Genomic DNA, 15,013 nt, shown 5'->3' with positions numbered 1-15,013 from the left:
CTGTGCGGCACCGGGCTCTCCCACAGGGAACTGCGCACCGAGCCTCTGACAGCCGGAACGCAACTCTGTCCGCCCCCTCTCCGGCATTTAAGAGAACTCGTTGCCGTCTCCCGGCGCGGGGATTTTCCTTTAACTCCTTTAATTTCACGGGGGAACCCATCGGGGGCGAGGCCGCGTGCCCCGCTCCCCCGCCCGGCACCGGCACCGCCCAACGCGCCGGGCGCCCGCCCTCGTCGCCGGCCGTCTCCCGGCGCGTTTTCCATGACGATTGCCGCGGCGCAAGGAAGGCAGGCAGGGAGGCAGGCAGCGCCGGCACGTACGAACGCCATTTCCGGCGCGATGACGCGCGGGCGGAGGATGCCGGCGGCTGGCGCCGCGGAAGCGCCGGCGGAGCCGCGTACGGGCCGGGCGGGCGCTCGGCCATGGCAGCGCCGGGCGCGTCCCGGCGGCCGCTGTAGGCGGCCCCTGCGCGGGCCTGAGGGCGGGCGCTTGGCGGCACCCGGCCCCGCGCGGTGAACGGCGGCCGCTCCCGGCAGCGGGACTCGGCCCCGCCGGCATGAGCGGCGAGCGGCGGGCCGGGAGGGGCGCGGCGGGAAGCGGCGAGCTCCGGGGCCCCGGCGAGCGGGCGGCCGGAGCGCGGGCGGCCTCCTGCGCTCGGCGGGGCGCGGCTGCTGCGGCAGGCGGCGCCGAGCGGGGTCGGATCCCGGATCCCGGGAGGGAGGATGCTGGAAAGGTGAGGTCTCGGCTGCCCTGCGCGCTGCGGCGGCGCGGGGACGGCTCGTCGTGTGCCGCACGCAGCCCGCGTCGTCGTTCCCGGGAGGGCGGGGCGGCGAGTAACGGGGAGAGGGGGTGCAGGTCTCGTCCTGAGCTTCGTTCCAGGGCGCAGCCTGATACGCATCCCGGTGCGAGCGCGAGGCGGCTGTGACACCCGGGAAGGAAAGGTTTGTGGCAGGAGGGAGGCCTCGACCTGGAGATAGGAGCCAGGATTGCCGAGAGCACGGATGCGGCAACTGCGAAGCAACCCATGGTTTTGGGGGAGTCGTGCATGAGCTTAAGATAAACTTAAGAGATATATCCCTGAAGCGCATCCTATTGGAAGAAAGAAAGATTAGTGAGTTTTAAGCAATAATCCTGGTGCGATGGAAAGTTTCACAGAGTTTCACAGCAACAGTTGGTGAAAACGCCTCTCTTGCAGGACTGGAGCTCGTTTCCTTGGGATTTCTGTTAATCCTGAGGTTCTCAGGTCGTAACGCCCCTTGGGCGGAGCAAGTGTTCAGTCAGGGCACTAGTTGTGGCAGGAGTTGTGCTTGAGGAATTGGCACAGGTCAGCCTCGGTAAGAAATGAAATTGACCTGCCAAGGAGATGGGTTTGAAAATAGCTTGGGTGCTGTGTTATTTCACCAAACCCCTCTGGATTTGGTTCCTGCTTTTGAATAATTTAAGTACCTTCTGAATCCTCAGATGATAATGTAACTATCAAAATATTCTGATTTTCTTAAAACATGTGCCTTTGTTCTTCCGTGAGAGATACTCTTCATATATTTCTCCGTTCTTCAAAGCCAGGATAATTTTGAAGGGTGGATGACGGAGCCAACCAGCTTTTCGGCGGGTGCGGGTCAGACCCAGTTGAAAAAAGAGAGTGTTACCATACAGTTGATGAAGCATGAAGAGGAAGTTGGTGTTCCTTCTAATGAACTTGGTTCAGCAAACGCAGCTACTCACCAGAAAGAGCAATCTACGTCGGAACTGAGAAAAGATTATGTCTGCAGAAGCACTGGGAGACCTGGGAAGACAGATATGATTAAATCACTTGTGACAGATCAGGATGCAGCTACAAACTGTGAACTCTATCTGCCTGTGTCTAGTAGTTGTTCAGCAATGGAGTCATCTGAGGACAGGTGAGGATTTGTTTTTCCTAATATATTAATTAACTTTTCTATAGAAAAGGAGGGATACTTTCAGTTCCTGGAAGGCAGTTGCCTGGTAAAATTTCATGTATGTTATTATCTCAGTGAAATAGATCCCAATGTCAGATCTTAAACTTTGAAGGCCACCTTCACCCTTTAGCTAAATTGCTTGTTGTTACGGTTTATTAGTGGTCTTCTTTCACCATCTGAGGGAATAGCTGATGTGACATTAAGCTCTTAAGTGTAGGATGCAGAGCATGGGAAACTAAGAATTGAAGGCAGATACTCTGGTACCCTGGTTTTAACCTTGTGAACACTTCGTTAGGTGCAGTCCTGACAATCATAGAAGACTTTTTTTTTTTTAATCCTACCACTTCTGCTTTTTGTTTGTTTGTTGTTTGTAAACCTCCTGCTGTAGGCTGAAGTAAAAATTTAGTTTTGTGATTCAGATTTGACAGTAGAAGTCTTTGTAAGAATAAGTGTTATCTGGAGGAAGAAATAAATACAAAGGTTTTAAAAAAAGATATTCCAAACTTCTGAAAAGAAAATTAATGCACATTAAGAGTGACTTTATATCTCTGAAGAATTTATTAAGAGAAGAAAGTGATGTCTAATTAATCCTCTTTCTATAGGTAGCCAGCGGACTATTTTAGACAACATCCAAAATCTATAATATGTGCTGACTTAGTGAAAAAGTCACTAAAAATAAGTACATGTTTTCGATGATGCTTTTAGAATCTTATTTCATGCTTAAAGTACTTTGTAATTTAAGCATAATCTAATATATTAGTGTGTCTTTAAATATTAACACACATTTAACATTAATATACTTACACAAATTCATGTAAATATGTTTTATTTCATATAAGGATCTCTATCCTTCTGAATTTTAATTAGCTGCTACTTGGCATGCAAATTCTATTTGATCTAATACACCTTTACATGAAATACTAATAACAATGAGTTTAATCTGACATTAAAAAATCAAATGTTCATCCCTTCATGATAATAAACAGAAGACTTGAAGCATTGGTTTTGCTTTTGTGTGGTATCTTCAATACCAGGAGTTCTATTCCTGCAAATCTATTAGTATAAAACTACTTATATTTTTGCCTATAGTCCTTTCCCTTCTCTCCAGCTTAGTTTTGCTTGCTGTTGTCTTAACTTGTTCGGGGTTTGGGTTTTTTTGGTGATGTGCGCTGGTTGTTGTTGTTGTTTGTTTTTAAAATGCAAAGCCCAGGATGCTCTAAGTAACATCTGACATCCTGTTTTTTTCCTTGTTGTCTTTGGTTCAGCAAAATCCAATTTACTAGTTCAACAATTTGAGTGTTTACACAGAATACTACACTTTTTTTTTTTTCTTTTGTACATGCATGCTCTTTAAGGTCTCTTCCAACCCAAACCATTCTACGTTTCATTCTGTGTTTTCATTTAATTACTCTTTTCCATCTGTTATTTTATTTTCACTCTATTGTCAAATATTAATATGAAGATTAATGGGGAAGGGCTTTATTTTCCACATTATTGTTTCCACGGATTTACTGAACAGTTGCTGTGCTAGAACAATGTTGAGATGCACTTTCAACTCTTGAAGTGAGAGTGCCTGCCCAGATGGATTGCACCTCTTAGCTACCTTGATTTCAAAACAACTCAGTTAAATTGCAGTGTTCTGTTTACACTGAACCTTAATCCCTCCGGCTCTGAATCTCAGTTCCATTTTGTCAACTCCCAGAAAGAAGAAGGGGTATTATCTGCAGAAGGAGCGTGATGCTGCTTACTCCACAGCAAACTTCTTTTTTGAGTGGCCTCACTAGTTTACTATGTTGAGCACTTTCTGTCTTTGTGCGTTGTAACCTAAATGTAGCTGAGGATGTGTCCCAAAGTAACGCTTCCCACGCCCCGCCACCTCCCATGTGATCCCTTGCAGAAAGAAGCAGGTTTGTTCATGCTCGGAGGAGGGGATGGACTGTTGCTGTGTATTTTAAATACTTAGCTTATAGGTAAGCTAGGCTGCAGATCACTGCTGCCAGATACTAAGTTGTTAGTGGTTTTTTCATAGTACTTTCAAGGTTATTAAATATTCTGGAAATTCTTCACAAACCTTAATGGACCTTAATCTCTGCTGAGAAATGAGATTATGCATGGAAACTAGGGTTTGTCCAGGGCCGCACTGTAACAAGGATACAGACTTGGGATAAGTATTTCTGTAATTTTTTTTTCTTCTCAACAGGTAGTACTCTTTTTATGGAGTACTTTGTTAATATCTATTGCATCTATTATTTCTCTTTTATTTAATAATTATGTAGTATTGTTATGAATCAGATCTTAAGCAGCTACTTGAGCACTGAGGAAATCCATTTTGAAAGTTAAAAGTTTAAAAGTTGAGTAAAAACTAAACTTCAGTTTCATATGACTGCGTAGTAGATGAGTTTCCTGATATTAGCCTATATTTGTCTTTATACTAAAGATTTTTGTTTTTGTTCTCAAGGGAAATGTATGCAAATAGGTTAGAAATGTTACCTTTTTTAATTAAGCTGGTTTAGATATAAAGAAAAAGAAAAAGAAATATAGAACCATAATATACCAGTGTTCTTTCAAGTTTAATGAGAGTAATCTAATTACCAGCTGGCTACATTAAACCCTTTCTTGCAGTCTTCCAAACTGCTTGTCCTCTCTTAGTGTAAGATGGGGCAGGGTCACAGTCACCGCCTTAATTTCTTCCTGATCTTTTGTTAGCACACTGTAGTTTGGATATTAATTTTTTTTGTAGTAGCTTAGAAGCTACTAATAGTAGTGGACAATGAATAATAACCTTACACTTTTTTTTCTCTGCACATGTACTTTCTTCAAAATACAAACTTCCAATGTAACCTTCTTTTAGTGGTAAGCTTAAATGATTTACTAATATGTTTGGTGATGTCTGTTTTTTTGGAAGTATTTTAGCTTTGAAACTGATTTTTAAAGTTTATTTGCTAGATGTAATTATATGACAAATGCCACTCAATGATGTTTAAAGGAATGTGCAATTTACAGTTCTGTTTTTTGAACACTATATGGACGTCCATTCTCAACAGCAATGTTCATGCTCTAGCTTTGAGATCTCTTCATAGTTCTAGGCTGTGCATAGAAACGATATCCTTTTAGGCCATCATTTCCTCCCTCATATTCATAACTTGAGTTCAGAATGTCTGTACATAGGCTCAGATGGAGACATTTGACTCTTCAGACAGCATACCTTGACCAAAAAGTCCATAATATTCAAGGAAGAAATGTTTGTCTGGATTTCAGTTAGCCTGTAGGCTGCAGTTTGGATCACACTTAGAATTTTATTTTCTTTGGGTTTGTAGCACTCAAACCAGCTGCAGATATCTGGCTACTTTTCATCGTGGTATTGTTATGTATTCTGCTCGTTGCTAGACAGGTTGCTCAGCCCCAGTGGAGCGTAGATACAGAGCTCTAGTGAGTACTGCATTCTTAGTTGCATGTTGCAAATTTATCCTGTAAAATTTACAAATACAAAGGGACTTTGGTACTCTGTAGTCTCCATACAATTAACGGAAGAGAAATTCAGACAGTGATTCATTACCAGCGTCTCATAAATAAGAGGGGAACAGGTGAGAGGTTTTTTAAACTTTTTTTTAATTTGAGAATTCATGTTGATTTTATGAAAATGTGTAAGATGGAAAGCAAATCAAGTTGAAAAAATACTTGGAAAGAGACTTATGTACTTGCCTGTAGTTGTAAACAGGGGAAAAGGTATATTTCTATAAGGTTTGTGCTGGTATGTGAAGTATGTGTTATGTGTTGATTTTTATTGCAGTGAAGAGGACATGTATCGTGATGCAGAAGAAATAGAGAGAGAGAAAATATTACTTTGTGAAACAAGCTCTTCAGGTACATTCAAACTTTGTTACAAATACAGTATTACAATTAATTGTAGCACTAATTTTTCATGATTTGACACTCTTGTTTCCAGGGATTTTCGTGCACAGATGTCTCTGTGTGCAATACAAGCTACTTATAATGACTGAGTACATTGTACAGTTTAATTCACGAAAAGATCAATTTTATGTAAAACTAGTGCTTTTAGTATAATTTCTCTCCGTGTTTCTATAGTTACGTTACAAGAGAATTTGAATCCTTTGGAAAGCAGTCATATAGCCTATGTTACGAGTGTTATGCTTCAAAATTACTGATTTGTAGTCATTATAGCAGCATCTGTTGCTGGGACGCCTTGATAACCTTATTACTATCTGTTTTGGAATGCAGGCTGTTGGGATTCCAAGAGAAAACTGTCTTCTTTCTGCCATTGTTTCTACCTTATTCAGAAAGATCTTTCTTCCTTATAGTCCAGCTGCTGAAAGAAGAAGAGAAACTTTCGCCCAATGTTTTTCTGATTGCGAAGAAAATGAAAAGTCCTAATTTCTACTCTTTGCCAATTAGTATTTTTCAGGAGACAGGAGCAGAATGTTTGCTGTTTTGTTGGACTGCATCATTATTTTTGTTCACTTGTCATTTTCAGAGCAAGCTGGAGTTTTTTTTTTCATCTCTGATACTAATAATTACTTAGTAGTTATAGGTTGTGCTGCCAGGCTCCTTTGGCGCCAATGTGAAAGTGATAGAGTGTATTTAGAAATTCAGTACTTTTTCTGCGTTGTTCTGTTTCACGGTTCTCAGTATAACGTTACATATTCTGCTTTGACAGAATATAAACTAAGTGTTTCACCTGAAATGGACATCATGGAGTACTGCAGAAAAGAATGGAGAGGAAATACACCAGCAGCAAAAAGGATGAGAAAGGTATCAGTTCTCTTTTTGTTGAATTTAGTTGGGTTTTCTGTTTTCATTTGTCTGTTTAGTAGGTGATTTCCTATAGGAACAATCTTTAAAACAGGAAATAACAATAGCAGTGTTTTCCAGTGTCTGGTCGTAAAAGTGGCTGATGACTGGAAGATGATTTTGTTCATACTTATTCAAAATATCTTTTTTGGTAATGCTACTTGTTGATAGTGCAGGGTTTTGATTGATGCTGGGCAGTTGAAAAGGCAGAGCAGATAACCAGACTTTTTGACAGAAGGCAAATAACTGAGGTGGGTGAATTGCATGGTTTTTAAGATGGGGAGCTTTATTGAACAGGCTCGTTTTTTCTTAAATTTTTCCTAGATTCTTATTTTTTGGTTTTGGACTAGTTTTCTTATCTTAATCTTGAGCTAGAATGGTAGAAAATAAAACATAAAGTTGGTTGGATGTTTTTTTGGGGTTTTTTTGGCTATTTTTCAACACAATTTGAAAATTTAATGATACAGAGTAAACCTAAAAATTACTTTCAATAAATCAACATCTATGTGTTGCCTTTAAGAGGTCAGTAAGAGAAATACAGGTGCACAAGGCATTTGGTCTTGCTAGGTTATCTGAAGATACATACTGAGCTTCAGAAGTTATGTTTCAACCTTGTTGCTTCTGCTAAAAGTGTACATGTGGGAACAGCAGGGAGGGGACAAATGTGCTGAGGCATGTGTCAAGATATTTCAGTGTAAACACAAATTTTCCCTAAGGCAACACCAAACTACATGTGACATGTATTGGGTAAGTAGCATAAACTATCCTGGAACTTCTTGTAAGCATGGTATATTTTTCTATTTATATGTATGTATGTTTGTATGTTTGGATTTTTTTTGAAATCTGAGGGAGTTACCTACCCGCGTTTCAGTGATGTTTATGCTCTGTCACCAAATAAATGCCACAACCAATTATCTACTTAGATTTCTTTGATTTCTTGTTTGTTATTCAGCAGAACTAAGGAAAGTTGTTTTCAATGCATGATTTGTGACATAAAAGCATTTGAACTTCGAAAATGGATAGTTGGTCAAACTTTTTGTTTGTTTGTTTTTTTCCAATAACATTAACATTTGGATGCTAGTATTCCAATATCTTTTATGATACCAGTGCATGACCTTAAAATGTTTTATTAATGCTTTCATGTTATTTGGATTTTGTGTTTTTTTTTCTAGGGGTATGAAGCAGTTGCTCAGAAGTTTGCATCTATAAGGAGAGTACGAGGTGATAACTATTGTGCTCTCAGAGCAACTCTGTTCCAGGCACTAAGCCAAGCTACCCAGTTACCAAGCTGGCTGCAGAGTGAGGATTTTGCTATGGTACACGTCAAACTCTGGTCTTCTGACAGTAGAGGAATGTTGGTTCTAACTTTTTTGATAATTCTGTGATCTCATTTCTCTGTTATGCTATATATGCTCAATTCAAGACATATTGAGAAGAGGTAGTGTTCAGTTTTGTTGTTCGTTTACAGTGATTCTTTCAACTTGGAATTGAGTCCAGGTCCACTTAGTTTTCACTTTATAAAGTATAAATGTTACAGTAATGCTGACTGTAATGTAATTTGTCTGTCTTCATCTTGCCCTCTTAGTTTCTTCTTACTGCATGTAATATGGCAGTAAGAGGTTTCCTACAAGGCAGCTGCTGATAACGAAACAAACAGACAACTTATTCTAAGCACATTTAAATAAACCCCAGCTTTTCAGAATTATTGTATGTATTCCTGTGTGCCATGTATGGCTTCTCTTGAAAGTGGATTAACAAATTGGATGCTGCAGGCTCTTCAGAATGTGTGCTACCCATGTCTCAAATGTTACCTAAAATAAGTGTAAAAGCAACTTCAGCCTGACATGAAGAACGGTTCTTATGGAGCATTGGTGGATAAGTAAAGCAAGATGTCTTACTAAGAGTAGAAGAAGAATATTCCAGAAATTGTCTCGTGTCAACAAAGTCCATTTGGTTATATCGGTGAAGGTAGAACAAATATGTAAGAAGCTACCTATATAAAAGTGGCCCCCTTCAGGGGAGTCAGGTTCCAGTTGTCCAGGTTCTGCTGGAAATATAAATGTTAAATGTCTGATGCAGACTCTGTGTTGTAGGCTAGCAGTCCAGGCAGAATCACACTACTCTTACTATCTTTCTGTATAACTTTAGAGACCATCTTGAAATTTTTTACTGTGGTCACAGTCATTGTTAAGTAAGCTTCTACTGATAAGTTTTTGTAATTACTGGTAGAAATTTTTCTGTAAAATGTTTCTTACTGCAGCAGTACATTGTAAAAAGATTTCCTTTTTATAAAAAACATTCTTCCTGCTGACAACCATTTTCACATTATCAAACTATAGAAGATAGTTTCCCAGTGCTCCTTTAAAGAATGTGCAGACTTTTTAAAATAGTGTACTTTGCAGTTTTCAATGATGTTCACCTATTTTTCTTCCTACTGATTTATAGAGGAAAATGTGTCATATGCTAATGTACACCTTTCTCAAAAAAATATGAACTATAAAATGAACTGTTTGAAATGATAAACTGTTGATGCATCAAAGCAGAAGGCATATGAGAGAAATGTATGTGGTGACAGCCAGCAGTACAACTTTACAAAAGTTGTTTTTTTGTTTGTTTTAATGTAAAATGATGTTTACATGCACTTTCTAGCTGTAGAAGTTACTGTCATATAATCTTTGATTATTTACTTCTATATGTCCAAGTAGTGTAGGATGCCAGGCTGGGTTGGAGGAAGGTCTGTGTATATCTGATGAATACTTGATTGCTGTTAAAGAGAACATACTACTAATTTGGAAAATTGGAAATGAAAACCGGCTGGTAATGGCTGGTGGCATATGTGCTGCTCTAGCCAAATATTTAATTCATTGTGAGACACAAGTTGCTCTTCCAGTTCTAGTGGTAAAATGGTTTAATAAATGAGGGTAAAAAACTGGGCATGCAACTGCCAGGATGTGCTTCAAGAGAGGTATAAAAGTTCTTAACCGAGGAGGTGTAGCATGTGAGCAGTAAAACAGGCAGTTCTGAAGCTAAAGTGTGATTTGATTAATCAACTAATCCCCCGGTTGTTTTCTTCTTTAACAGAAAATCAGTCCCATAGAGTTTTAATTATGTACCCTGAAAAGAAAACACAGTTTGTGTCTTCTGGACTCAGTAGTTTGCGCTCCACCAAGACTTCTGGATTGTCTGGTGGATGTCATCACATCTTTAACCTTCTCTTCTGTTGATTCAGGGGCACTTTCAAACAGTCACTGTCATCTGGTACTGAAGGGTTTTGGTTTTTTATTTTTATTTAAAAAAAGAAAAGCCATGAATAACTTAGTGATTAATTTTTCCAGTGCTTATGTATTGATTAGATCTGGCAATAGCAATAGACCAGTATTTTGACTGTTTTCCAGCAAATATTATAAAGAGCCAGTTGTGTTCAGTTATGGTCGTTCATAAGAATGTACAAGGGATTGTTTTAAGGTGCAAAATCTTTTTTTTTTTTAAAATATATCAATAAAATAATAATGTACAAGTTGGTGGCTTTTCCTTTCAAGATTTTTGACTTAAGCAACCTTCTCTTCTCTCAACTTCCAGCTTCCTGAAAACTTGCTGAGCAAATATGACTGGATCAAGCAGTGGCAGCTAAAACAGAAACTAGGCAGGAAGATGGGAGACATAAGTGATGAAATTAAGGAATATTTAATACTTCTAAGGAAAAAGGTTAGAAAAGTATTCATATATTCTTGTTCACTTGAAAATAAGAAAAATGACAAAGATTTTTGAATGTGGTGAATTTAGCATAAGGATGCTTTCACTAGTGAAAAAAGTAACTTTTCTATATGCATACTGGGAAAAAAAATAAAAATAAAAAAAAAACCAAGAAAAGAATGTTCATATCTGTGGGAATTTTCTGGTCTTCCACTGCTTGCATTAGCCTGATGCTGGAACTAATTTGTAAGCTCTGCAGAAAACTATTATAGAGTTCAGTGAAGAAATTAACGTAATAGAGTAGCATTTTACCGCAGTTATTTCATGCATTTGTTTGAAGGAATGATGTATACTACAGAGAAATACTGTTGCTTGCTTGAACAGGTTATGGGAAAGAAAAACACCCAACAGAATAATGCTGAAGTAATTTCAAAGGAGTAGTTTTTGTTCCGTGTTTATAGGTTTTTATTCTAGTTTAGTGTAACAGGAAAATGGTTGTGCCCTTTCGGTGTTCATAGTATGTTACCTAGTCTCGTCTTTCCCCTCCTTGAAACTCTGGAACCAGTTTAAAAACTCTTCAGTTGTTCCTGTCTTACTGTGTATACATATTCTCTTTTTTTGAAGGCTTTTAAGAATATTTTAAAGGCTGCATTCAAGTGGTTTCTGAGGGTGGGAATGAAATACACGTTCTGAATAACTGGGATGTAAAGAATATGATGGGTGTAGGATTTATGACACGGGAAACAAACAGGTTATTATCTTACTGCTTATTGCCCCATGACAATATTTGGTTTGCCACCTTGCAACGATTTCCAACATCCCCTTCTTTTGCTTTAAGGACTCATTTAAGCAAAATCAGACTAACTCAGCCTTGATAGGACTACAACTGTGAACATATTCTCAAGTGTTTTTAAAAAGACACAAAGCCCTTCAGAAATGAAATTCTGAGTGCCTGTGCTGTGCATCCGACAATTCACAAGTGGCTTTTTGCAGGTTTTGCATGATGATGGCTATTGATACGTTGTATGTGTTTTGGGTTTTTTTTTATAGTGGAAGAATATAAGTGAAATCAAGGGCCCTATTGAGAAACAGGAAGCTTGTGATAAATTGTTTAAAAATGAAGAGGAGGAATATAGTCTCTATGAAGCACTGAAATTTTTGATGCTTAATACTGCCATCGAATTATACAATGATGATAAAAATGGAAGGAGAGTTCCTGTCTTCTCATGGTTACTGTTTGCACGGGATACATCTAGCAACCCTTGTCAGTTAATGCATAATCACTTGAATCATATTGGTCACAGTGGAGGCCTTGAACAGGTAAGGAGAGATTGTTTTTATGGTGCTCTTTTCCTCTTTTGGAATTTTTTTTTCCAGTGGTTTAAGAAATCATCTGGCTTTTATCTGGTCTTTCGATGGGAAAAATATAGTAGAACTACATGCCTGTAAAGGCCTTCCTAAAAGGAAGGAACTTGGATTTTTGTGTGGCAGCTGACACTTCGGTAGCATTGTTCTTTTGGAAGCATGGTATTCTATTAATAGAAACATTTGTATTAGTCTCTTAATTGTTAGCTTTTATTATGATATTTTTAAAAAAGCTGATACTTATGAAGAGAAGATCATGTCTAGTAGATCATGTAGTACATACACTGGTTGAATTCTGATAAACTAATGGCAGTTCCTGCCTTGTATGTTGCAGAAATGATGTGCAGATCACAAAAAAAAGCCCCAAAACAAAATGTAGTGGTTAATGAGCTGAATAGTCTGAAAGATTTTTTGAACATCCATTTAGAAAAATCCCCTTGAATATGTTACGAGTGTGATACTGCAGTTAAATTCACTACTTGATTACAGACACTAGAAACATGGAAGTATTATGTTTTGTTTGTGTTTATTAGCTTAAATATCTGATGACTCTAGTATAGATGAGACAGGTTGCTGGTACTGTTAAATTAACTGATTACTTGGTGACTTTTTTTGCTGCCTAGTTTAGTCAGTAAGTAATGCTGCATATTTTTGTGCTGACCAGATTTGTTTATTTCGGTGATATTCTTTGTAAATTGTTATTTAGAACAGGATATGCTTGCCAGTGTAGTAGAAGAGATAGAAGACTTTCCCACTTCTTTCTCTGAATTCCTTCTTGTATCAACAGGCTTTGTAAGGGCTTTCCATCTGCTTTTTATTTGGCTAGAGAGTTTAGAGTACCCTCTAAGAGAGAAAGGATTGGTGCCTGAAACTCATTTTTGTCTGGTTTAGTGACTTAATGAGATGAATGCTGATACAAGAGAATGTCTTTCCTACCTGTTTGCGGCAATAGGGAAGTGGGATTCTCTGTATAAAGTAGCTTTTTTTTAGGACTCATATCTTACTATGCCGTTGTTGGATCTGAAGCACTCTGTGTTAAAGACACGGTATCTTAGAGGTATTTGTGCAGCAAGTTAAGAATGGCTGGAATGGTTGAGATGCAGAACTAGAAATGCTCATGTATATGCATTCTCATTTACTTTTCTTCATATTTTTCCTTTGAAAAATTGTGATAGGTATTAGTTTATTATTTTTATGAGAAATATCTTGTAAAAGATATGTTTAAATATTTCTGCTTTTTTCCAATGCAGGTGGAAATGTTTCTCCTTGCTTATGCTTTGCAGTATACCATCCAAGTGTTTAGGTTGTATAAATATAGTACTGATGAATTCATCACACTTTATCCCAACGACCCAGAGGAGGACTGGCCTGTGGTGACTCTCATAACTGAAGATGACAGACATTATAACATTCCAGTCAGAATGTGCCAAGAGACAATGCTTTAAACGAGTGATTTTTGGCAGACAAACGTGCTGCTTATTGAGGTTTCCAGTGCTATTTTGAAACAGGTTGGTGATGAAATCTGCATTATTAAATCTACCACAACTTGAAATCCATGTTTTAGACGTTTACATCTGAACTAATATATCAAATAGGAACTAGCTTCAAGAGTAAAAAATTTTGCGAGTATGGCTTTTGTTGCTCATCGGGGAAAAAAAAAAAAGGAAGTTTTGACAATCCTTTTTTTGAAGGGTTCACTCTGAATAGGAATGCAAAAACTATAGATTTACTTCTTTTAAGAATATAGGTGAGGCTCTGTAGTAAGACGTGAGGTGACTTTCCTTGCTCTCAGAAATAGTGAGCTAACGATGAATTTAAATTTCTGGGAAGTAAGCTGGCAGTGTCCTGAGTGATATTTGTAACACTGATTAGAAGTGATTTGTACAAATCTTGACTCTCAGGAAGCAATATAATTGTTTTGCAGTTGGAATTTAATGCCTGCCATGGTTTGTGCTGAGAGGTATTGTTTAAAGTTTTCTAATGCTTTTGTTTTTTTTCTGACATGAGTATCTTATTTAGAAGCCAGTCATGTGCTACACTGAAAATAAAGAGCTCTTCCCCTTTCAACCCCTTGAGAGGATCCTGGCAAAGAGGCTTGATAATAAAAGACTATAAAAGTTATTTTTTAGTAGAGCACAGATTCAAAACCTACACGCAATTCCCTCTTCAGTTATAATAGCTGATATGAGATAACCACGTGCCCACTAACTTCCATATCTTGTTCATATTACGGTTCCTGTCATGTTATTCTTCTCCGGTAGCTGCTGTGGAGAACATCAGAATTTTAATTTGTCCAGGGAGTGCAGTAGATGGAAGTAAACTTCTGGTGCAGCTTTTCCATTTGTGGGAGGTTCTGTTTCTGCTTACAATTATTCATTATGCTTTAAATTGAAGGAATACAGCCTATGTCAGATGCTGGGAGTGCTGACATACCTTAAAAGTAATGAAATAATAAAACCTTGACCTTTAGCTTGAAGTGGACCTATGCCCTACAGATGATTCTCAGAACAAGAAAGTGAAAGCTGATGTAATTGAAATGCTGGTCATACACAGATCACTTGGCTTCTTTTAGAAGGCCTTCTTACATAAAAGGGGTAAGATGATAAAAACTACTTTTCATTCAAATATTCTGGAGGAAATGACATGCAAAACTGTTGGCATGCAAAACTTCCAATTCTGTTCTATTCTACTTGAAATTAATTTGTTAACTTTTGTTTTATCGTCAAAGGTAAATGCACAATGAGAATGTGTATTCACTGTGTTATAAAATGTGTTTCAGACACATCTGAATGAGGTCTGTCATGTACTCTGTTATGTTTATCGTGTTGTCTTTGCCTTTTAAAACAACTAGTTTGATCTGTTACTGAAAATTTCTGGGAGCTACAAGGGAATAAAAAGAAAATGATTCATCTGACAGTATTTTGTTTCTTGTTTTATGCCCTGTTTTCTCCCTAGCTTTATATTTTTGAGTTTTTAATTTTGAAATCCTTTTTCAAGTTAGTTATTACTTGAAAGCTGCAAAGCATAGTAACATAAGTAAAAGAAGTAATTATCTGCTTGCACTCAGACAGCAAAAAAAATTTCCCCGAATTACTATTATCCAAGTAATCCTGAAGGGGAAAGAAAATTAAATTAACTTTTGCAACTCACTGAGCTCTGATAGAAAAGTTGTAGTTACAGTTTAAATAACTGAAATTATTTAAATTTTG

At 38.2% G+C, this 15,013-nt stretch overlaps 1 protein-coding gene across 3 annotated transcripts; it reads left to right on the top strand.

The window, feature by feature from the left end:
• The first annotated feature begins 680 nt into the window (after positions 1 to 680).
• OTULIN (OTU deubiquitinase with linear linkage specificity) lies at positions 681 to 14,749 on the top strand. Of its 3 annotated transcripts, none has more exons than XM_086608470.1 (8): positions 681 to 733; positions 1,564 to 1,898; positions 5,728 to 5,801; positions 6,613 to 6,707; positions 7,919 to 8,062; positions 10,326 to 10,451; positions 11,490 to 11,759; positions 13,055 to 14,749. In XM_086608470.1, exons 2-8 carry the CDS (start codon positions 1,582 to 1,584, stop codon positions 13,247 to 13,249), a joined length of 1,221 nt encoding a protein of 406 aa, XP_086464596.1. In that variant the 5' UTR covers positions 681 to 733; positions 1,564 to 1,581; the 3' UTR covers positions 13,250 to 14,749. The 3 variants fall into 3 exon arrangements, with proteins under 3 accessions (XP_086464596.1, XP_086464594.1, XP_086464595.1); XM_086608468.1 differs by having other exon boundaries at positions 713 to 733; positions 1,560 to 1,898; XM_086608469.1 differs by lacking the exon at positions 7,919 to 8,062 and having other exon boundaries at positions 713 to 733; positions 1,560 to 1,898.
• The last annotated feature ends 264 nt before the right edge of the window (positions 14,750 to 15,013 follow it).

This window comes from Tauraco erythrolophus, chromosome 3 (genome assembly GCF_009769465.1).
Source record: "Tauraco erythrolophus isolate bTauEry1 chromosome 3, bTauEry1.pri, whole genome shotgun sequence".
Taxonomy (NCBI): Eukaryota; Metazoa; Chordata; class Aves; order Musophagiformes; family Musophagidae; genus Tauraco; species Tauraco erythrolophus.
Note: the sequence above shows the minus strand (reverse complement) of the source record. Positions and strands in the feature narration are given on the sequence as shown.